General features: G+C 59.5%; 1 protein-coding gene and 1 long non-coding RNA gene across 2 annotated transcripts; one reads left to right on the forward strand and one right to left on the reverse strand.

Moving 5' to 3' along the window:
- Window positions 1-1,230: 1,230 nt before the first annotated feature.
- RADIL (Rap associating with DIL domain) lies at window positions 1,231-23,865 on the forward strand. The gene is given in 17 exon segments (XM_066977877.1): window positions 1,231-1,359; window positions 5,322-5,412; window positions 7,499-8,057; window positions 12,668-12,975; window positions 14,049-14,384; window positions 14,386-14,715; window positions 14,887-14,924; window positions 15,670-15,830; window positions 16,377-16,489; window positions 17,044-17,281; window positions 17,987-18,159; window positions 18,246-18,396; window positions 18,744-18,934; window positions 19,507-19,891; window positions 20,179-20,318; window positions 20,936-21,075; window positions 21,604-23,865. Coding segments are annotated over 16 exon segments (3,405 nt in total). The 5' UTR covers window positions 1,231-1,359; window positions 5,322-5,376; the 3' UTR covers window positions 21,710-23,865.
- LOC136786459 (uncharacterized) lies at window positions 9,219-10,307 on the reverse strand. Its single transcript, XR_010825168.1, has 3 exons — window positions 10,219-10,307; window positions 9,806-9,977; window positions 9,219-9,306 (listed from the first exon to the last, which is right to left on the reverse strand). It is a non-coding gene; the product is annotated as an uncharacterized lncRNA (long non-coding RNA).
- Window positions 23,866-23,887: the final 22 nt, after the last annotated feature.

The following is a 23,887-nucleotide window of genomic DNA, read 5'->3' on the forward strand; positions in this document are numbered from 1 at the left end:
GCCCTGACACCCAGGGAGGGGGCAGCCGCCAGCTTCTCCCCCCGGCTGGCCCAGGACCACCACCTCGCCACGCAGGGCAGGGGGCGGCTGGGCCCCTCCTGGCTGCTCTCTGACGAGAATTCCCACCCAAAGCACGACCCTCGCACCATCGGCTCCATTTTTAAAAAAAATTTATTTTTAAAATAAATTAAATAAATTGAATTAAATTGAATTTTTTAAATAAATCACTCAGCACCATCCCTCCCCGCTCCCCGCCCCAACCTGTTCAGCCAAAGCCACCCCACAAAGCCAGCACCCCGCAGACACCGGTGCCCACGGGCCTGTCGTTCTTGCTTGCTGGGATTTTGAGCGCGCTGCCAACCCCACGCACCGGCGGCGTGGCCATTTCTGAGCCCCTGATGCATGGGCAGGGAGGTGCAGCTACGAATCCTGCCTGCCAGCTGCTGCCCGCCCTTCCCCGGGGCTCGGTGAGTCGGTTTTGAGCTGGGAGCTTTGCTTTTTGGCTATTTTACTTTATTTTATTTTATTTTTTGTTTTATTTTGTTTTATTTTATTTTATTTTATTTTATTTTATTTTATTTTATTTTATTTTATTTTATTTTATTTGTTTTATTTTATTTTACTTTATTTTATTTTGTTTTGTTTTATTTTACTTTATTTTATTTTGTTTTGTTTTATTTATTTTATTTTATTTTGTTTTGTTTTATTTATTTTATTTTGTTTTATTTTATTTTACTTTGTTTTATTTTATTTTGTTTTACCTTTTTTTACTTTATTTTACTTTTACTTTATTTTGTTCTATTATTTTATTTTGTTTTGGTTTACTTTGTTTTGTTTTATATGATATTATTTTACTTTTAATTTATTTATTTATTCAATTTCTTTTCTTTTCTTTTCTTTTCTTTTCTTTTCTTTTCTTTTCTTTTCTTTTCTTTTCTTTTCTTTTCTTTTCTTTTCTTTTCTTTTCTTTTCTCTTTTCCTCTTTTTTTTTCTTTTCCTTTTTCTTTTCTTTTCCTTTTTCTTTTCCTTTTCCTTTTTCTTTTTCTCTTTTTTCTTTCCTTTTCCTTTTCCTTTTCCTTTTCCTTTTCCTTTTCTCTTCCCTTCCTCCAACCCCCCCCCCCAACGAACCACTTCGGACCCCCCCCAGACGCCGCCGCCCGCCCCCCCGCCGCACCGGGGGATGCTGCGGGGCGCTGGGCGCTGCGCGGAGGCCGCGGGGTGGCGCCGCGGGGCCGCTCCGCACCCTCCGCTCCGCTCCGCACCCTCCGCTCCGCCCCAGCGGCCGCACGGCCCCGCACGGCCCCGCACAGCCCCGGCGGCTCCGGGCGCTGCAGCCGCCGGGGCCGCGCCGAGCTCCGGGTGAGTACCTGCCGGGGGGGCGCGGGGAGTGTGGGGGGGGGAACAGGCGGTGTCCCTCGGGTTTGGGTTGTTATTTCTCCCTCTAAAAAAAAAAAAAAAAAATTAAAAAATCCCCCTTTTTCCATTTTTATTTCCCCCTTTTTCATGTATTGCCCTCTTTTTTCATTTTTATTTCCGCCCTTTTTAATTTTTTTATTTCCCCTTTTCATTTATTTTCCTTTTTTCATTTACCCCCCTTTTCATTTTTTTATTCTAATTTTTATTCTTTCCCCCGTTTTTCATTTATTTCCCCATCTTTTTTCTTCCTTTTTTTTTTTTTCAATTTCCCTTTTTAAATTTTTTATCCCCTTTATTTTTTAATTCTTTTTTTTTTTTCCATTTTTTATTCCTCCCCCCCCCTCCTTTTTATTTAGTAATCTTTATTTTGGGGGTAGCACCTCCTGGCACGCACGCTGCGCACAGGCGCAGAGCCCCTCGCTTCGCACCGCGGGATGCGCCTGGTGGGGCCCCCCCAAACCTCCCCAACCCCTCCCTGCCTGCTCGGAGGGGGCTGTTTGGGTTTGTCGCCTGTGGAAGCGGAGGCAGGAGGAACCCGGCGGAGAGTTGAGGCTTGTCTGGTTGCCACTGGAGACCAGAGCTGCCCTGCGCACCTCTCCGGCCTCGGGGAGGGCACTGCCAGGAGACGCCGTGCCTGGCCCTTGTCCTAACACCCCCCCCTTGGCACCCTCATCCCCCCACCTGCCCCACGGGAACCCTGCCCCATTGCACCCCCATGGGATCTGCCTCCCCTCGCCGTGCCCTTTGGGGTCCTTCCCCCATTGCACGCACCTCGGGGGCTCGCTGCTTGGTGTCCCACCTCTGTTGCCCCCATGCGTGCACCTATGGGTGCCGTTTCACCCGCCTTTGGCTGCTCGGTGCTGCCGTGGCATCCTTGGCAGAGAGGTTTTGGGGTCAGCCACGTCCCCGCGAGGCCGGAGCAGTTTCTTGCTCAGTTGCAACTTTAGCAGGGAAAACTCCGGGGAGTTTGCTACTTGCTTGGGAATCGCTTATTTTCGGCTCTCTCCAGGATCAGTTAATTATCACCGGGAAAAAAAAAATAAATTATTGCTAAGATCTCGTAATTAGGCAGCCTACCGAGGCTCGGCTGCTCAGGAGGCAGCAGAAAGCAAATGTATTTTGTAAAACGTTTCTTGTGCGTGCGTGTGAATAGAGCTGCACGGGCAGAGGGCTGGCATCTGTACTTGCGCTCGACTGGAGAGCTGGTGCACGCTGGCAGCTCAAAAGACCTGCAAAATAATGATTAGGAAAAAAAAAAAAAGGCAAGAAAGAAATAAACCCTGCTAAAAGGCCTCCTGTTGTCCTAGCAGAGTTAGGTCTCAAATCGTTACGATCTGTTTGTGAAACCCTTGCTGGCTTTGGGAAAAAAAAAACCTGTTAGTTAATCTTTGCAGGGCCAGGTCTGCCTCGATATCCTGCTGGAGCAGCCTCTGGGCCGGGGGGTCCAGGGCACAACCGTGGTGCTGCTGCTGCTAATAATAACACAATAAGGAGTTTACCCGCTCTGATCCGGCTAAAGACAGCAGCGAGGCTGGCACTGACACGATCAGCCCCCGGCCTGTCCCCACATTAGCCAGATAAAGCTCACGCAACAAAGGGCCGGGCGGCGGAGCAGAGCTGTGGTCCAGTTTTTTTGGGGGGAGCGGGTGCGCAGGTTGCTTCGGGAAGGGCTACAGAGGGATCGGGCTGTAGCGAAGGGATCTGCAGAGGGCAGGTTTTGCAGCCGAGCAGCGCACGCCAACGCGGCTGAGGCCAGGGTGTTCTCATTTCCTTCGCTCTCCGAGTTATAATTTGTTCCACATTGCAGTGCCGGGGCGGCCTCTCCCTCCGCTGGCAGCATCCGAGCTGCGGTCGTTTCCATTATACCAAGGCCGCGAATCCGAGTGGTTTCCGTTAAAAAAAAAAAAAAAAGGAAAATTTTCAAAGAGGGATCTGAGCAAATAGCTTTTCTGGTTGCTGTTCTGGGATGGCCACAGCTGAAATCTCGCTGCCCGTCCACGCCGTGCACACGCAGGCACAGCCGTGCGGAGCTGCCTCTGCCTTGGGACCAGCCCTGGGGAAATTCCAGGAGATTAAAAAGTGCTTTAATGGTGCTGCTGCTCTTCCCAGGAGGCAGTAAGATGACCTGGTAGCTACAGGTTGATTGGCTTGATATCATCCCCCCGAGGAGGAGGAGGAGGAGAAACCTGGCTCGGGCTTTGATTGATTAAAGACTTGAGCACCAGGAAGAAATTCCTGCCACCCAACGCGGCCGCATGGAAAATAACTCCTGGCGAGTGGAAACGATTTCATTCTCTGACAAGAGAAGTGACTCTCTGGATGTACCACGCTCCTGCGAAGCGTTTGAGTTATGTGATGTGATATTCTTGTAGAAATCTGCACTCTGCAGTATTAAAAAAAAAATCAGTCCAGTATTTAGAGCTGGCATTACACAGCATCAAGAAAGCCCGTATTAAATAAACCCGATCCATTTCAAAGGCAGTTATCAGAGGATATTATCGCTGCCGGGCACTGCTAGCTGGTAGCACGCCCTCGGTGTTCCAGTGCCTTTATCACTAATCGGGAAGGAGATGGAACTGATTTCTGGAAAAGCCTGCGGCTCGCACAGAGCAGCGCGGTGTTAATGGCTTGGACAAATAGGAGCTGCGAACTGGGCGAGCGAAAAGCATCCTAATTAAAGGCGGGCGGAAAATGGAAATCTTTTTTTGTGCCCAAAACCAATAACTGGAGTTTTACACGTTTTCCTGTCCCTAATCTGGGCGATGAATTGAGCACGCACCGCGGTCAGCAGGAGCCGGTTTCAATGCTGGGAGAGGCTGAGCCGGGGTTCTCCGTCACGACCCCATCCAGCAGGAGCTGCTGGGGGACCGTGTGTCTGTCTGGATTTTAGCTGGAAATGAAAATTTTCAGATTAATGGAAGTTTTAGTCCAAAAAAAAAAAAAAAACCAAAAAAAAACAACAGTAATTTTCAGTACGAGTATGTTCTGCTCTGGCACCACCAGATCTGCGCTCGGGTTTGTGGCAGCCAAAACCACCTCCTGCTTCCCAGTGGGGAGATGCCAGACCCCTTGGGAGGGACGGAGGGGCTGCAGAGAGCGCCTTGCAGCAGGAGATGAGAACAGCACCCCTTCGGGCCACTTCTCAATAAAATCAAGGGGGCAGGGGGCTCGATCAAAGCATCTGAATGCTCTCGCGGAGGAGAAAACACACGATAGCCGAAAGCTCGTTAATTGAGCAGCGCAAAGCACGACGAGAATCAATGTCTGGCAGCCGAACCGGACGTCAGGCATAAATATTGAAGCAGCGGGAGCAATTAATCACAGAAGCAGCCGCGAGAGGCGGCGGCGGGGGGCTCAGCACCTCTCTGCCTGGCAGAAAGTTCCCTCCATAGCCCCCGCGTGGGGCTGGCCGCAGGGGCTGGGCTGAGCCCGCTCCCAGGCCTTCGTTAGGTGAGTTAATTAGGCGGTGCTTCGGTCTTTAATCACGCAGAGAAGAGCCTGTCTCGTGCCCTGCTGCCTCTTTCCAAGAAACGCCCGTGAAATCGGCACAGGCCCTTGGCAGGTGCTGCTTCTGCCGTCCAGTTTTTGTTACCCCCGGTCCCGTTCCTGCAGATTCACGATGAGGAGGGCGAGGGGACGGTGCTTGGTGCTCTGCAAAACATCCAGGAAGAATAAATCCTGGTGAGCATCCATCCCAGCAGCTGGGGGAAGGAGCTGGTGCAGGATGCGACGTCCTCCTGTGAACGCGGGGGTCCCCAGCCTGGTGTCCCCGCCTGGGCGTGGGAGGGGGAGCTGGGGGTCGTGGCCTTGGTGCTGGTCCCGTCTCCTCTTTCTGATAATGTCTCTTTTCCCTCTTTTTCTCTCTCCCTTTCCTCCCGGGACCGCTCCTCCTCTTCCTCTCGCAGGACACCCGCAGGACGATGCGCGCTGGGGGAAGGCCCACGGTGAGGAGGGGGACGGATGGAAGGACAGGCGGGGTGTGAGAAGGATGGCAAGGTAAGGGGGGGCTTTGTGTGGGGTGGGGGCTCTGGAAAGGAGGCGTGGATGAAGCAGGACCCTTGGGATACACAGGGAAAAGCGGTGGTTTGATGACAAAGTTCTTGCTTTTGCATCTTTTATGGCAGGGCCTTGTTGGGATGCCGGGGTACGTTTCCTCTGCCCGAGCTGTGCTAACAGCCTGGGGAAGCGGCTCCCAAGTGCAATGGTTGGGGTGTGTGGGGGCATGCCGCCCTGCTCCCCAGGTCAGGGCCACCCCAGGAGGTGTCGTATGGGCACATGTAGGGACAGCCTGGGCAGGAGCAGCTCCTGGGTTAAGGGGAGCTGCAGCTTCAGTCCCATCTCTGCCTCAGTTTCCTCACTGGGAAGGCAGGAGCAGCCTTCCCAAACCCAGCAAGTCCCACTGAGGCTGTTGGGGCCAATACTCAGCCCCGAGGGCAGGGTGCAAGCACAAATATCATGTCACAGCCCTGCCTGCTAGGTAGAGTTCTCACCCCAGCTTCCATGACCCAGGCGGCAGCAGAGTACCAGGGACACAGCCACCATCTCCTGCCCCTCTCTGGAGCTCCAGCACCTCTCGTTCAGAGACACAGGGCTGTAAAAAAACACAAACCTGAGCGTTTTCACAGTCCTCACGGCACTGGGATATCCCTGGGTGGGAGAGGGGTGACAGCAGCTCATCCTGGGGTTGTGGCGCTTGCCAGTGCCTCAGTTTCCCCATCCGCGGCATTCAAAGCGCCCCTGATCCTGGAACAGGAAGGTTTACACCCTGCAGAAATCATCTGTGCACAGCAGCAAGGCTGCTTCTGGGTGAGAAGGTGACCTCTTTCATTAGCAGCAGGGATGCTTTCTCTTCCCGAATTAGATGGTGGCTTGGAGGCTGTCCAGGGCCAGCATCGCTCTGCCTGATAGCGCTGGGGCTGCTGCGCGGCCAGATCCTGCTTGGGCAAGATTGTGCTGCAGATGCAGAGCTGCATCCCACACCTCCGTGGCCATGAGTGGCCAAATCGTGCTGAACACAGCGTCAGTGGCACATTTTGGAGGTCCGAATCAAATCCCTGCCCATGCATGGGAGCCGATAGCAGCTGTGCACATCTCGGGCACAAACACCTCCCAGCAGGGCAGCCCGTTACGAGGCTGGAGGTGAGGGAAATCCCTGTCCTGTCCGAGGCAGAGAGGCATAAATTCCTCCTGGAGCGCTCCCAGCAGCGGTTTGGGATGCAGCCGGTTGCATTATCAGCGCCGTGCAAGCACCGGGTGGTTTTGCATCCAGGATGCGATTTCAGAGCTGGCCCCAGATGTTGGCGGGGACATCAAGCAAGAAAAAGTCCAGCTGGCTGCTCCACCGCGGGCTTGCTCCAGGGAACCGGCTGTTGTTTTCAGGTGGAGGGTTTTTATGGTGTGCATGGGCTTTTTTTCCTTTCCCCTCCGGTGGAAGCAGACGACAAATTCACATTTCAGGCACCGCGGTCGGCGATGTCGCCGTGTGCTTTAACGTCCTCTGCAAACCAGCAGCAGCCAAAAGATTTGCTGGAGTAAGGATGTTTTTAGAAAGGCTAATTAAAGCCCATTTTCACACGGTGCCTCTCGGCGAGCAAAAGCATTTAGCAGTGACCTCAGACTAATTCAATTTGCACTTGAGCTTTCTGTTTCACCTCTAAAAAAAAAAAAAACGGGATTGCTCCGTAAACTCGTTAGAGAAAGTGACTCCCGAAGCGTTGGCTCCTAACCAGGCTGGGCTCTGCCGAGTCCCGCTGCAGATAAGCACGTCCTGGCTTAGCAAGAGGGACCTCTTAATATGAGTGATGGAAATTAACTTTTCAGGGACAAAGCCATCCTGCGGTAACCGTGGGGATGCTGAGGAGCCTGGCTGAGCTCGGTTGCTGGTGTTCTGGGCTGCATAGGGGAAATTGAACTCACTCCCTGCCGGCCTTTTCCCCACTCGGAGGGGGCTCCAGCACGGGAGGTGGCTGCTCGCTCCTACCTGCCGCACATCAGCCCTCCAGACCCCCTAATTTCTCCCTTTTTCCAGACCCCTAATTTCTTTTTCCCCCCTTTTTTCCCCCTTTTCCTCATCCCCACGCAGCCGCGTCCCATGACGACCTCCCGCACCATGTTTTACGGATCCTCCTCCACCATGGCTCCGCCGTCCAAGAACCGGCTGAAGCGCCAGAGCCGCCTCCTGTCCCAGGTCCTGCAGCGCACGCTGAGCTACAAGGACCGGAGCCCCACCTCGGCTTCCCCCGCAGCCGGCGGGGACGACCCGGCCGAGCTCTCCACCCAGCTCTCCGCCCCGGGTGTCCTGAAGATTTTCGGGGGCAACATCTGCGCGGGCACCAACTACAAGAGCGTGCTGGCCACGGGCAGCTCGGGCGCACGGGAGCTGGTGAAGGAGGCCCTGGAGCGCTACGGGCTGAGCCAGCTGGGCGCCGGGCACTACGCGCTGTGCGATGTCATCGGCAGGTTCGAGGGCCCCGAGAAGCGGTGGCACACCGAGGGGCTCAGGGTCCTCGGGGACCACGAGAAGCCGCTGCTCATCCAGGACCTCTGGAAGCCCAGGGAGGGCTTCTCGCGGCGGCTGGAGCTGCGCAGGCGGGCGGAGGTGGAGGAGATGGCGGCCAGGGACGTGGACACCACCACGGCAGGTCAGCGGGCGCACCGGGGGCTTCGGGGTGCAGGGGGTGGTGCTGGCACCGGGTGGGACAGGAGCTGTGTTTTGGCTGCAGCGCTCTCGGTAGCATTGGTACTTGGCGGTCTGCGAGGAAATTCGGGACCTGTGACCTGAAATATTCACCCCAGCTGGTGTGGGAGGAATTAAGCTAAATGAGAAGATAATGAAGAGAGAGCGATATAGGACAGCAGAGCCCCCCCAGAGGTGCCTCATCTCCCCCCTGCCACCCCTCACCATGACAGCTATCACAAGAAACCGACAGGTTTGTCCATGGCCTGAGCGCAAAGGAACCAAGTTTTCCTCCCCCTGCCCTCAGCTACGAGCCCATGAGGATGAGGACGGGAAGGTTTACATCAGGTTTTTAATTGCACGGGGCCCTCCATGGGCCTGACCTGGAGGCAACGGGCTCTGGTCGGGCTCAGGAGATGCTGGCCAGGTGGCTTTGCCAGGCAGGGTGCCACAGGGGTGGGCACGAGCAGTTCCTCACGCCTGTAGGAACCGAGCGATGCTGCAGGATTACCCCTGGTGCTTGGGAAGGGGGAAACCAAGCCTCTCCCCACCTGCAGATGGGAGAAGAGCCTGGTTTGCCCCCCCCCCCCCCCCCCCCCCCAGGGCTCCTTTTCCATCTGCTGTAAGGAGCCCACGCACACAGCATGAAGGAAACCGCCAGCAGCAAATTTAGGGAGAGAGCTCGGCTCCCGGGCTCCCCCCGGATTTAAAGAAACCCAGCTCCCCCATGCAGCAGGAACCAGCTTCCCCTGCACGGGTAGGGGCAGCTTTAAGGATCACCTTTCACATTTTTTGGCAGTCCTCAAGCAAGTCCCAATACATTTTAACTCCCCCTTTTAAGAGCAAACAGGACAGCCGAGCCACGAGCCTGGGCAGGCTGAATGCAGACCCTGCTGGGGCCCCGTTGCTGTAACTCACTTGCTTTTCAGTCCAGGTTCCCCCGTACCCCAGGGGAAGGTATATATGATGGGGAGGAAGGAATAGCAGCCCCCAGCCCTCATTGTAATGCACGTGCCCGCTGGCCAGAGCCCCCTCCTCACCCCTCCATCGCTCGCTGCGTCCACCTGGGGCAGGGAAGGGATGCTGGAGAACTGCCCCCGGCTTGCACGATGCACAGAGAGAAAGGGGCAGCTGCCACTCGCCTTGGGGTCAAGGATAAAGCTGCAGAGGTGGATGCGCTTCTCTTCTCCAGCTGGGGTTGGAGATGTCAAGTGCTTCAGAAGAGCGGTAACAAAAAAAAAAAATTTTTAAATAGAAAAAGAGGGCAAGATCTAAGTGCAAGAGCTACAGTCAGACGTAGCTGCAAGCGGTGGGAGAGCTGTGCTGCAGCTCTTCAGAGGGTCCCTTACTGAGCCCGAGGTGCCACCAAGCCCTGGTGCCCAGTTCCCCAGCTGGGACACGGGGCAGCAGCGCTCACACCTCGAGCTGGGCACCGCAGGGAGGTTGTGGCCCCCGCTCAGCCACGGGAGAGGCTCTGTGCTGCCCGGGCTCCCCACGCACGGAGGAGTGGTGCCCAACCTCATTACACGCCCTGCATCTGGGAATATGAGGTTATATTTCTGGTGTACAGAAATACATCTTTTGTCTCGGCAGGGTTGTGGGTTTCAAACCCTGAGGCATTTTTTGCAGCTGAAAAAAAAAAAAAACCCTACCAAAAAACAAACCAACCACCCAACACCCAGAGTTATGTAGGCAGTTGCTGTACAGACTTACCTGTTAAAATCCCACTGCTGCAGCCGTTTCTTTCAGCATCACTGGGGCTCTGCCACCACTCCCATCCCACACCGGTGGCACTGCCCCAAGGGACATCACACAGGGACATTTCTCCACCCCATCCATGGGCTGCTGGGGTAAGGGGGAACAAACCACCTGCTTCCAGCAGTGCCTCAAAAAGAAATAAAGGTCCTGGTGTGATTGGGGACCATGAGTGCCACCCACCAGGGTCACCCCCACCAGCCACAAGGTCCCCTTGCCACAAGCTGAGCGCCAGCTGCCTGCCTAGGGCAGCAGGGCGCTGGGGTGGAAAACGCGGCTTCTGTGCAAAAATAAAGGGGGTTTTGGCTTGGGGCGTCCTAGAAGAAAAGCACGGGGGTGCTGCAAAGCGAGACCCCCAGGGAAATACCCACAGAGCCCTCCCCCACGCAGGGCACCACCGGTGTCACGCAGGGATGGCGCATTGCAGCCTGCCCCGCTGCTGAGCCAGGGGCCTGGGGAAAGGCCCTGCACCCATCTGTGACCTGTCAGTACCTGGCTTAAGAGTTTTATCTGCTCAGTTATCCGTTATCCTAACTGGTTTATTAGCTGCTTCCCGGTGGGGAGGAAGGTGCTCGCTCCTCACGCCACTAATGAGCGGAGCAGGTGGAGCACCTCTGTGCTAAACGAGGCTGACGGCCTCCCCCTCTCCCCCCCTGAGATCCCCGGCCCCTCAACTTATGGGGAGCAACGAGGCAGCAAATAGGGAGTACGTGGGGTGCTTGGGGGAGCACCCACAAACCGGGGTGCAGCGCTCAGCTTCACCAAAACCGCCCCGTTTTGCTCCATGTCCCGAGCTCGTGGCGGCTTCCCCGGGAACAAATCATGCCTGGGTCCCACAAAGTTATTTATTTATTGACTGATTTACGTAGCCAGGAACAGGGACCCCTCTTTCCCAGGCTGAAAAAGGGGCAGGCCCCAGCCAGGCTCTCGAGCACCAAAACCCGCAGGTTTTCCCCCAGGATGCAGGAGGGGTTTGGAGGCAGCAGCTTGGTGACGCTTGCGCGACTTTTTGGGTGGGATCACCTGCAAATGCTGGCGAGGAGAAAACAGCACTAGAGGACTGAAAATAAAACAAAATAACCTGGTTTGTAGACGGAGTTTGTTACGCTCAGGAAAAGAGCCGTGTTTATCTTTCCAGTGCAGCCCCGGGGTTAGCGGGGAGCCGGTGCCGGGGGCTCTGCCGGCAGTGCAAAAGCAGCTTTTTCCTCCGTGGTTTTCCTACACAAAGTAAATACAGAAGCTTCCTTCCCCCCAGATAAGGGAGCGGCGATGGCGTGCCCCTGTGAGCGGGGGGGGACCCCAGGCCCCGCAGCTCCCGGTGCCTCCCGGGGCGAGGAGCCGGAGCTGGTGCCGCCCGGCAGGATCCGGCCCCTCTTGGGCTCGGGCAGAGGCTGTGGGGTGAGCCGTGGCCTCCTGCAGACCCCTGGGGATGGCCACGGGTGTCCTTAGTGCCTTGGCTCTGCCAGTACCCGGGCACGCTTGTTGCACCCCCAAATTTCACATCTGGGGGGTGCAGGTGGGGCAGAGGCACTGCTGCGGCCCCGTGATGTGGGATGGGACCCGTAGTGCAGGATGGGACCCATAAGGGGTGATGGGACCCGTAACGCAGGATGGGGCCCTGCCCGAATCCCAAGGCATGTAAGCAGCAGGGGCTATTTTCTCCCTCTCCCGCCCCCCTTTCCCCATCCCCATCATTTTCCCAGCAAAGGAGCGCTCGACTTAAAACAAACAAACAAAAAAATGTATTTCGGTACCGGCAGCCCGTTCCTCACCAAATAAGGCAGATGATGGTTTTTTTTTGGGGGGCTGAACCTTGTCAGCATCCCTTTAAGCAGCCCCAGGAGCCCGGCTATCCACTCGGCCGTCCCCAAATCCCTCTGTCTGTCCCCAAATCCCACCGTCCGTCCCCAAAAGCCTTCTCTCTGTGCGTGGCCGGAGCAGCGGAGCTGCAGGCAGGGCTCTGGCTCGGTGCTGCACCGACGCTGCCGCAGCACGGCTCCCGCAGGCAGAGCCTTCAGGCTTTTCCCTCTTCATCCTCCTCCTCGGCCAGCCCCGAATGCCAGCGCCCTGCTCCCGGGAGGCTGCCCACCAGAGGTACGGAGCCGGCCGCCGACCCCACAACTTCTTCTTATCGCTGCTGGAGCCCAGGCTGGCAGCCTGGGGGATGGGGGGGGGGGTCCCGAGGGAGCCCCCACGCTGGGGACGCCGCTGCTCCGGTGGCTGGGCCAGGCCTGACTTATTCATTCGTCCTGCAGACAGCGCTGCCCGAATTGATGCCTGGGAGACGTTAATTACAGCTCGCTCCTGCGGCAGGCGAGCGGGCAGGCTCCGCTGCAGCTCCCTGCCTGCCTGGGGGGGCTCCCTGCAGCCCCCACTCTCTGCTGCCCAGTGACTGCTACGAGCCAGAAGGCAGCATCCAGGCTCTATTTTTTCTTTTTTTTTTTTAAAGATTGAGATTTTAGAGATTCCCTTTTAGCACAGTCTTCCTCCCCCCCCCTCCAACCCTGGCAGCATGGGGGATGCCGAACCCCTCCCTGGCTGCCCCACGGTCAGCGGGGGTTTTGGGATGGGCTGGGGGTCCCTCTTTTTGGTGATGGGGAGGGAAGGGGGGGGGGGCACAAAACTCCCCACACTGGCGCCCTGCAGTTGGGGTTGGACACGGGGTGGGCAGGGGGACGCCAGCCCTTTGGGGGGGCGGTGGGGGGGTCGCTCTCCAGCTGCGCCCCCCAGGGCTCCCAGCAGCTCCACCGCATCCCTCCGGCACCGTGCTGCGGCACCCGGGCTGCTGCTGGGACAGCGTTAGGGCTTCTCCTCCCGCAGGCATCAACGCCCAAGCGCGGAAACTGCAGCGGCACCGGGCCAGGGGGGCCATGCGGGTGCTGGCGGGGGCTAAGAGGCTCAGCACCCCCCCGGCCCTGCGACGCAGCCTCAGCGAGAGCAGCCTGGGCCGCCCGGCGTCGCGGGACGAGGAGCAGCTCCGCAGGCACTGCTCCACCTTGCCCGACAGCCTGCGGGGTCCGGCCGGCCCGCGGGGGCCCGCGGCGGAGGAGCGGAGCGGGAGCAGCATGCGGTACTCCCTCTACCAGTCCCCGCACCTCCTGCTCCTGCAGGGCTACAGCCAGCAGCATGTAAGCACCGCGCAAGCCTTCCCGCTCACCGCCCCGGCATTTATTTTCTCCCCCACCACCCCCCCCTTTGCTTTTATGGCGCCCATCCACGCTCCTAAATCCGCGGGGATGGGGAGCTGCTTGCATGGCTGGAGCTGCTGGGGAGGGGGATGGGTTATGGGGTGGGTGGAAAGGGCAGCCGTAAGGAAGTGAGCTGTGTAAGTCTGGGGTGTGCGATCTGTCCTGCACACCTCAAAGCGTGCAGATGGGTTGAGATTTTTTTGGGGGGGAGATCTGGCTGTGGAGCCACGGGGAAAGCCCTGAAGCTGCATCCCTGCCCCGGCGCGAGGCAGACCCAGTTCTGCAGGACGAGGGCTGGGAGCTGCCCCAGCTCCGTCTGGCTGCCTCGTTACTGGCAAACGTAACGAGAGGCAGCGATGAGACAGCACGTCTGGGTGCCTCTGCTCCCCAGCCCGGGAGGCACTGGGAGAACTGGAAAGGACTGGGACAACTCTTTTGATTAATGGCTACTTTGTCCGGGCTGAATATCTGGCTAGTCCGAGATTTCCAGCTCCGCCTCGGCGCTGCAGCTCTCTTCTGTGTGCTGCAAGCCCATTAAACACCCGGGGAAACTGAGGCACGGGGCGGTTCTGTGCGCTGCTGTGGGCAGGGCAGGGGCTGGGAGGGCGCAGCTGCCCCAGGGGCACGCGGGTGGGATGTGGATGGAGGGCTCCTCCTGCCCCTCCCCAGAGCTGCCCCATTTATCGCATGCACAAAGCTCCTGCGCCCACGTGGCAGCGTGCCCGAAGCAGCCCCGCTCGCTGGGCTCAGCGCCGAGCGCTTGTTTGTCTTTGGTGCTGCCAAAGAAATGCACGTCGGGGTGCAGGAGTTAAGGGGTGCGCGCACGTCCTGGCTGCACCACCTGCGCTTCTCGTGCTGGACGGGCTGCTGACGGTGCAGCCCCTGCTGGGGCAAGGAAAATAAAGAGAGAAAAGTGGTTCTGCTGCCGTGAGGTGCGGGTAGCCGGGGGGGGGGTTGCGGCACACCGTGCACAGCCCCCCCCCCCGCTCACGCCGCGTGTCCCCGCTCGGCAGGACAGCCTGGTGTACCTGCTGAACCGCGAGCAGCACACGGTGGGCCAGAGGACGCAGGCGAGCAAGCCCAGCATCAGCCTGTCAGCCCCGGACATCCTGCCCCTGCACTGCACCATCAGGAAGCTCCGAGCATCCCGGCACCGCTCCGAGGAGCAGCTGGTGCTGGAGCCCAGCGCCGGCGCCGGCGTCTCCGTCAACTTCTGCCAGGTGGCCCGGACGGCTGTGCTGCGGCACGGGGACCTGCTGTCCCTCGGCCTCTACTACCTGCTCCTCTACAAGGACCCCATGAAGGCTCAGCCTCTGCCGGCGCAGACCCTGCTGCGGCTGCGGGCGCTGCACCCCGAGGGCCCCCCCTGTCTGCGGGGCGTGCGGCAGCCTGCTGAAGGAACGGGGTTTTTCGGGGGCTCCTTCCAAAAAACGGGGCCCTTCGCCCACCGGCGGCCCCAGGGCTCCCCGCAGAAAGCTGCTGCTGGAGTTCGAGCCGGCGGCCGAGGACGTGCTGCTGCGGCGCATCGTGACCCTGATCGAGCCGGGGGGGGACGACCACAAGCTGACCCCCGCCTTCCTGCTCTGCCTCTGCATCCAGCACTCGGCCACCAGCTTCGAGCCCGGAGACTTCGGGCAGCTGCTGCTCAAAGCGGCCAAAATGATCCAGAGGACGGTGTGGGTCAGTCGCCGGGGGGGTGGAGGGGTGGGGGCAGTGGGGAACCCCCCCCTGGGCTTCCCCACCCTGGTCCCCACGTGCGGCCGATGCCCCTGATGCGGTCAGGGGGATGCTCCCCCCGCCGGCCCCATCCCCAGGTCATCACTCGTGCTTTCTCCTTCTCTCCCTGCCCAGGAGCGGACGCGGGAGCTGGCTGAGAAGCAGTCCCAGCAGTAAGTGCCACCCACCTCCCCTCCTGGCTCTGCCCCAAAACAGGGGGAATTCAGCCCAGTTCTCCCTCCGCAGCCGGGTGTAACCACCCCGGTGCCCGCCCAGCCTGCCAGCACTGCTGCACGCTGCGTTTTCTTGCTAAATCCCACATATTTGGCTCTCTGGTCCTTTTGCCACGGTGCCTGCAAAGCCCCTGCTTGGGAACATGTGGGGCTGGGAAAGCCTGGGGGGGGACGGGGACAGGACCCACAGCAGCCCTGGGACTTCTCCCGCTCAGGACCTCACCCAAACGGGACCCAAATTCCCTGGGGACACAGCTGGGATGGCCTTTACTATAGCAGGAAAAAGTGGTTCAGCTGTTGAGAAACTTCCCAGATGCTTTTTATTTGTTTTGTTTTATTTTTGAACGGCCCAGCATGGGCAGGCCGGGTTTAACCGTCCAGAGCTGGCAGGCGCAGCGCATATTTCTTGGGGAAAGAGAAACCTTCCTCAGCCACGGGCGCTTCCTGCAGTTGAGCTGGGCCAGTGCTGGGGGGTGCCCCAAAAACACCAGGTCCCCCTTTGCCATCCCGCAGAGCCACCAGATTGGTGTGTGCAAAGGGTTTTCCTAAGCAGGGTGCTGGGCTCAGCGAGCAAAAAGGTCTCCAGACTCATCCCGAGGGCTGCTTTTTTGGCTGCTTTCACCCCAAGAAGCCCCCAGCCACGAGCTGGGGGGCAGCAGCTGTAACGCCCGCTGTGTCTCCCCAGCCAGGACCCCGCCGCCCTGTCCCGCTTCGGCATCGCGGACCTGCTGCCGGACCTGCAGCACATCCTCTTCTGGATGTCCAACGCCATCGAGGTCCTCTACTTCGTCCAGCAGAAGTCGCCCACCTACATCCAGAGCATGGAGGAGGAGCTGGACGTCAAAGGTGGGGGGCTCGGGGCTGCTGCTCACCCCACACGGCCGCTTCCACCGCCTGGGAGCGACTTTATCCCTCTGACCCCCGGCTGTAAGCAGCTCTTGGTGCTCCGTGAGGCTCCTTTAGCCTCCTGCAAGCCTCACCCGCAGCACACGAGGGTGATCTGCAGCCTTGCACCGTGCCCAGGAGCACGGATAACCCCCACGCTGGGGGAATTTGGGGAGCTGTGAACGGGGGCTGCCCTGCTCAGCCGCTCGGTTCTCCAGGCTCCGCTGAGCAGGGAAGGGCTGAGCCGACGGAAAGAAACAGCCCCAAAGCGAGCCAGGAAGAGGGCAGCATCTTGATTTCCACCCTCAAAATAGCTGCCAGAACAATTTTGGGTGTGTAAGCATCAGGCAGCCCTGGGGTTGGGATGCAAGGGGAGCTGGGGGTTTCTGCACCCACTTGGAGCCGGCGGCGGCGATCTCGTGCTGGGGACCAGCTCCACAGACAGCCCAGCCAGCTTTGTTTCCAAATTTTCCCCTTTGCTCCCACATTTTCCCCTCCGTCCCCCAGGCTCCAAGGAGTCTCTGTTCTCCTCGACCATCACAGCCAGCGAGGAGGCGATGACGGTGCTGGAGGAGGTGATCATGTACACCTTCCAGCAGTGCGTCTACTACATCTCCAAGGTAGGCACCCCCCGGGAGGGCAGCAGCTCCCCGCGGCCATCGCTGGCATCCCCAGCAGCGCTCGCAGGAGCCTTTAGGCTCGAGTAGCATCGAGGTGCTTTCCTTCGGGCTGCAGTGCCCCGATTTTTGGTTGCGGCCCAGGAAAAGTGTGGAATTACCGCGGCTCGTTTCCCTGCTGGGGAGGAGGTGTTTGGGGAAGAGCTCGCTTGGCTCCGGCCGCTGCCCGGCGCGGCGGCCAGCCCCGGCATAATGGTGCGATTCAGGGCAGGAGGGAAAGGGGCCCCTGGGCTGTCACCGTTGGACCGGGCGGCACCGCGGGGGAGCAGGGAACAGAGCGGGCAGTGTGAGGCAGGAGAAAGGCGGCTGTGTGCGGGACACGGCCCGCGGGGACCCAGGGGATGCTCCTGCGCTGCTCCGTCCTCGCCTCGCTCTCAGCCCCAGCACAGACGGGTGTTGGATGCTGCATGCCCGGCCGGGCTCCTGCTAAAACAAACAAACACACAAAGGAGCGTGGTCCTGCTGTCAGCTCTCAGCTCCTTCTGCCTCCCGCGCAGTGTCTGTACGTGTCGCTGCCGGCCCTGCTGGAGTGCAACCCCTTCCAGAACGAGGGCCGGGAGGGCTGGCGGGCGTCCCCGCCGCTGCCCGAGGAGCTGCGCAGGGTGGTGCTGACCTACCAGGCTGTGCTGGACCTGCTCCGCCAGTACGAAGTGCACCCCGAGATCACCTCCCAGATGTTCGCCTACCTCTTCTTCTTCTCCAACACACTGCTCTTCAACCAGCTCCTGGACAAGGGTCAGTCCTCCTCCTCCTCCTCCCAGTCCTCCCTCACCCAGCCCTCGCCCCAGTCCGTCCCAGTTCCTCCTGGGAGAGGTCCAGGAGAGAGGGGGCTGGGGATGGGCAGGTTCCAGCGTGGTTATGGGGACACCAAGCACAAATCCAGCAGCTGAGCACCCGCACCTTTGCTTCCTCAGGCTCTCCATCCTCAGCATCCCTCTTAGGTCACTTCTCACAAGGGGTTGGCTTTTGCGGTGCCCATCCACTACCAGGCTCACGCTGAGCTGTCCCCAGGCAAAGCTCCCCGTCCCCCTTGCACACACACAGCTGCCCCCTCCAGCTCCCCATTCCCAGGAGGGGTTTAACCCTAGTCTCGTCCCTTTTGAGTCCGGACAGAGGTGGCTGGAAGCAGTTTGCTCCACGGAGGGCTGCTTACTAAAGAGCCACCGCAGCCTGCTTTGTAATTGAGGAGCAAGACGGTGCTCGTTAGCCCTAATTATCGCAGCAGCGCTGCCGGATGGCAGAGCTGGCTCCTTGCCCCAGCCCTATTAGTGCCACCGTGAGTCACAGCCATGGGACATGGGGGACGTCAACCTGGGGGCATTAATTGGGGGCATTAATCTGGCTCTGCCCCTTGGCAAGGGGCTGGGGGCTCCGGCTGAAGGAGGGGGGGGGGTCTGTTCCCCCAAACCCACGCTGACGGGGCACTGCTCTGCCTCGCAGGCTCCTCTCTCGGCTGCTTCCACTGGTCGCAGGGGGTGAAGCTGCGAGCCAGCGTGCGGCTGCTCCTCGAGTGGCTGCGCGGCGCCGGCTTCGAGCAGCTGGCCCAGCAGTTCTTCGCCAAGCTGGCCAGCGTGGCCAACCTGCTGGCCATGCCCGGCTCCCAGCTGCTGCAGGTGGGTGAGGGGGGAGCTCTGACCGCGACGGGTTGGGCAGGGGGTGATGCGATGCCACTCGCCCCGCGTGCTGTCTCCTCGCCCAGATGAGCTGGCCGGCCCTGCGAGCCGAGTTCCCGGCGCTGAGCCCCGCGCAGCTCCACCGGGTGCTGAGCCAGTGCCAGGCGGTGATGGACGTGGGCTTCGTCGCGGCGTGGCAGCCCGGCGAGGAGGAGAGCGCGACCGCCTTCCAGCACGGTGAGCCCCTGGTTTTGTGCTCGGTGCTGCTGCGGTCACCGGGGTCCTGGTGCCCGCAGGATCCCTGCGAGGTTTTTACGAACAAACCGAGCAGGAGATGCCCTTCCCCTCCCTGGGGCTCCTGCAGGTAGCAGCAGTGATCAGGAATAACCTCGGTCCCGTGACGCTGGGATATGACAAAGGATGCTGAGTGCACTTAGAGTGGTGTGGGGCCACTTCTGCGCTCCCAAACGAGGGATGCTGCTGCTGCCCCGCGGCCCCAATCCTGGCTGGGGAGACCCAAAAGGGCCGGGGGCCAGGAGCAGGAGCAGCCTGCCGACGCTCGCGTCCCTCCCGCTGCCTTTCAGAGGGGATGCTGGAGTCCTTCGACAACCACCCGCCCATCATCCTGCCCAGCGGGGGCTTCAAGGTGGACCTGGAGGTGGAGACGTTGGACGACAACATCTACCGGCACCTCCTCTACATCCGCCACTTCCTCTGGAGCCTGCAGAGCAAGAGCCCCCAGGGTGGGGAAGGGCCAGGCTCAGCACCCCCAAAGGTAGCCTTGGCCCCCGCGCCCCACGGAGGGGCTGTTTTCAGGGGGGGTGGGAGGGTGCTGAGCCCCCTCCGAGCCCAGACCTGAACTCTCAGCCTGCATCCCGGAACTGCTGGGGAGGGAGGCGATGCCCTGGTGGTGGGAGCTCAGCGTGTAGAGCTGCTGGGAGGATTAGTGCTGCTAATCCCCCCCCTGCGGGGTGCGGGGAGGGGACAGCACAGGACAGGACAGCACAGGACAGCTCCTTCCAGTGGTCCCAGTAGCAGGGAGAGCGGAGGACGGGGGTATTTGCAGGCAGCGCTCCCCTTCTCCCCAGATGTGACCCTGTCCATCCCCACGTAGGCAGGCAGCCTTTCACAAAAAAACCCCACTAAGGGTAAGTTGTGGCCACAAAGCTGCAGGGTGAGAGCTGTGAGAAGCCAGGGCAGGCACCAGCAGCGGCCAAATCGCTCAGGTTTCGGATGGGGCCGACAGCCACGATGCGCACAAAGCCCAGGGGATGGCGGGGGTACAACACCCACCCGCCCATGATCCCATAGAGTGTGTTTTGGGTATTTTTTTTTCTCCTTTTTAAGAAAGAGCCACGCGCTACACCAGAAGTCCTGGAAGAGAATGTGAGCCTGGTGGCAGCCCCGGGGAGCAGCACGGTCACCCCGGGGGGCTGCTGCTCCCCGGGGGGCTGCACCGAGCCGGAGGCGGACGGGAGCCCCCTGCCCGCCCTGGCTGCCAACGGCTGCCCCCGGCAGCACCCCGCCGGCGAGCCGCAGCTCCAGGAGAAGCTCCAGCAGCTGCAGCTGGGCAGGGGCCCGGCCCCCCCAGCCCCCTCCTGCCTGCTGACGCCCCCCACCACCCCCCTGAACTTCGACTCCGCCAGCCCGGAGTCCCCGCAGGGCACTGGCAAGGCTCTGCAGGACCCGCGGAGGAACGGGATGAACGGCACCAAAAGCAGCACCCCTGAAGGTACCGAAGGCTGGTGCTGCCCTTGGGGGGGTGCAGGAGGGGGGACAGAGCCCATGAGGCCACCTTTGCTGCCCTTTTCCTGCACACACACGGTTTTTAGGGGGATTTTTGGTGCTTGGTCAGGGCAGGGGGGCACATCGAGCATCTCAGCCTGCACCTGCCCCAGCAGGGAGCCAGCCCTGGGGCTACCCCGGGTCGGCTTTGATGGGGTTTTAGGGGGGGGAGAAGTTATAAGGCCGAGTCTGGGGGATGGCAGAGCGATAATAACCCGGTGTCCCCGCTGCCAGGCTGCTCGCCGACCCCCTACGACTACCCCACGCCGGAATCCTCCAGCCGCAGCTCTGCCACTGATGACTTCTGCTACGTCTTCGTGGTGGAGCTGGAGAGAGGGCCCCTGGGGCTGGGGATGGGGCTGATCGACGGCTTGGTGAGTTCCTGCCGGCCGCGGGACGGTGCCACGGCTCTGCAGAGAGCTGCCCTGGAACACGTGGGAGGGAATGGTTCGCACCTCGAGGGAGGCGACGGCTTTGCACGGAGCCAAGGAGCTTTTATCGGGGAAAATGAGGCACGGAGCAACATCCAGTGGATCCCTGCTGCTGCGTTGCCGCGTGCCAGGTCCGTCACAGCTGTTCTGCAGCTGGCAAGAGCAAAGAGCTCAGTGCTGCTGTGGAAGGGAAATGACTCAGGCGAGGTCTTTCCTATGCCCTTCAGTTTGTGGTGAAGCAAGCACAGGGGGGGACCTGCCCTGCCTATGCCGGCGGGGTCCAGGGGCTCACGGGGTGCCAAGCAGCGCTCCATCAGCCACTGTGCTCGCTGCTCCCCCCCCTTCTGGCACACAATCTGGCTTAGCGCAGCGGAGCATCTTACTAAGGTGGCCTTTCACGGCCGTGTGTTTGTTAGTCAGTAGGAAACAGGGCGTCACCGAGCCCTGGGATAGCCGGGAGAGAACGGCTCCCAGCCCAGCTCCAGGTTAACGATGCTTCACGCTAATTGAGCCAGAAAAGATTGCCCAGCCAGACGCTCGCTGCCTTTCCCCCCCAACAGCACACGCCTCTCACCTCTCCCGGCATCTACATCCGCACCCTGATCGAGGACAGCCCCGCGGCCGCCGACGGCAGGCTCTCCATCGGGGACCGCATCCTGGCTGTCAACGGCACCAGCCTCATCGGGGCGGACTACCAGAGGTGAGGTTGCCTGCGCAGGACGTGGGGAAATAGGGGGAAGTTTGGGAGAGGGAGCAGGGAGAAAATGCCTGGGGCATGTTCTGGAGATAAAGCCGAGCCCAGAGGTGGGTCTCAGCAATCCTCAGCTGCTCCAGCTGCAGCCCACCCTGGGCATCCTTTCCCAGGCTGCAGGGTAGGCAGCTCGCACCCACCTTGCTGTTAGTGCCTCGGGGCAGAGCTGCTCTGGGATCATTTTTCCTCGTCCTGGCAGTGCTTGCGTGAAGGCCAGGCTCTCCGTAAAGCGAACTGCAGGAGGGATTCAGGCCCTGCTTGTAACACCGAGCAGGCACAGAGCAGAAGCTGGGGGTGTTTGGCATGGGGAGAAGAGCCACCCGGTGTGGCTGCTGCTGTCATTGAGGTGGACGAAGGGGACGGAGCCCTGCTGGTTCAGCACACAGCCCGTGAACCCGCAGGCTCTGGGGGCTGTCGGCCTGTGGCTGGTCCCTCAGGGAACCAACGTTCACCTCTCCTCCTTGCCGCTCTCTGCAGTGCAGTGGACCTCATCCGCTCCGGAGGGAAGAAGCTGCGGTTTCTGGTCGCCAAGTCAGACATGGAAATAGCAAAGAAAGTCATCTCCAGCTCCTCTTCTTCTTAGTTCTGGTGGTACAAGGGGCTCTCTGCAGCAACTGGAGCTGTGCCCGCGAGCTAAGGCTGACCTCGTGGAGCCCGGAGTGCACGAGGGAGGACTAGGACTCCACAACTGCCCTCGATTTGCTTTTCAACGCCTTGCCCTGCGCTGCAGTGGATGGAAGGACACACGGAGGCGGTGCACGCTTCTCCCCACTGCACCAGCTGGGAGCACCATTCCCGATCCATCGCCCAAACCTCACCTTACAGCCTGTGTCATCCTTCTCAGGAGCTTTCCTGCTCCTCCATCCCCCTGGAAGAGAGCAGGAAGGGGTGCTCGCCCCACGGAGGCTGGAAGCAGGCTCCTCTGTTCCTCCAGGCTGACAGCCCTGCATGGTTCTCCTCGCTCTGGCACAAACATTCAGGAACGCATTTCAGTTCTCCTGTTACTCTTTCACAGTGGAAGGGCAGGCTTGAAACAGCTCTGGGATTTAAAGATTACGTAGCCAGGCCTGGGTTTCACTGCGACAGCAGCAGGTCAGGCTGGAAAATGGGCAGAGCCAGGGCAGGCACCCAGCTCTGGGGTGGTAAACGCAGCACAACAACCAGGAGCAGGATCCCAAGCAGGATGCCTTGCTAGGAGTCCCTGTGGCCATGCCCGAAGCCAGGTGCCTTCTGCTGCTGGGCTACAATCACGCTGCCCCCAGCGGGATGGGATGCAGTTTCAGCAAAGGGCTGACACCACCAGCAGTTCCCCAAGTCCCGGGGGCAGGCCCGTTGAGAGCGGGGTGCTCTCATCCTGCCCCACGCAGCAGATTTACTGCCCAGCTCTGCCACCCTTTCCTACCCAGCTCAGAGCATCTCAGAAGCGCGTGCTGTGGCCAGGCCGACGGGCTCCCTTCGGGAGGTCAGGCTCCCTTTGGGAAGTCAGGATCCCTTTGGGAAGTCAGGATCCCCTCCAAGTCCCAGCAGCAGTTCTGCAAACACGGCCTCAGCAGAGCCGAGCTGGCAGCTCCACCGTGCGGCTGCCCGGTCCCCTGCACACGCAGCCTCCTGCCCGCCAAGTCCTGTGCGCGCTTTTAGCGACATTAGCGGGATAAACCCGACCTGATTTCCACATATAGACAGATAGCGAGACCTAGTTTAGCTGAACCCTATTAAAACAGCCTGCCATAAAGCCCTACATCACACCCTGTACTTAAACCTGCGTGGTCTAGGCTCTGGCAGCAAATCAGATGTTAACGTGGCATCTCACAACGGCTCTCCGAGGATTGTGATGCTAAAAGGGGGATGCTTAGAGCGGATGGCCTTAATTAAACCTCAGATATTTCATTGCTAGAGTTCGGTTTCTGTGCTTAGCCTCGCACTTTGCAGGAGAGAGGTGTCAAAATAATCCATGCAGGGAAAAAAACCTCCACATACCAGAGTCGAACAGAGCCTGGCCTGCCTTTTCCAGGGCGAGATGGACAAAGCACCTTCACAGAGATACTCGTGCCTTGCTTCCCTGCTAGGCTGTGCTCGTGCCACCCGGCCTGGCTCCAGCAGGCACCGGGAACTCCGCACCACTTGGCCACTGACTCAGCTGCACCAGCTGGGCGAGCAAAGGCTCAGGGCTCCTGGTGATTCACTCGCCTTTGAATCACGTACGCTGGCCTGGATACCCTCTGCAGAGCTCGGCAGGAGCCCTCCTGAGGCCCGCGGAGCAGGAAACGCGCTGCCTAGAGCCCCAGGGGAATCTGCAGGTGCTCCTTACCACCCCCTGCCCAGGAGCGAGGGCGCAGGGTACGCCTGGTTTGCACTAGACAGCATCAGGTCTGCACCCTGACCAGTTCTGGTAGTACCAGAGCGAAATCCTCAGCTCCCCATGGAGCCTGACTCCCCGGGCACACCTGGAGGCTGGAAACAGCCCCAGAGCTGGATGTTGCTCACAGTGCAGTCAGGTACAGACACAGACTGTAAATAAACCCTGCTATTTACTGTTGTGCATGAGAGTTTGCTTCTCCTGGGAGGAGCAATGGGACATATCTACTTCCCCGTCTGTTAATACTGTACAGCTCTACCGTGTATAAACTCCTTGTGCAGGTACAGAACACAGCATGGCACCTGTTCGACATGGGACTGATGTACACTACAAAATGCTCTTGGTGTCAGCAGTAAACTGGATCAATAAATCTCTCTAAGCTCCTTGGCTGGTCCCTCGGATCTG

Source organism: Anser cygnoides, chromosome 15, assembly GCF_040182565.1.
Source record: "Anser cygnoides isolate HZ-2024a breed goose chromosome 15, Taihu_goose_T2T_genome, whole genome shotgun sequence".
NCBI classification, from domain to species: Eukaryota; Metazoa; Chordata; class Aves; order Anseriformes; family Anatidae; genus Anser; species Anser cygnoides.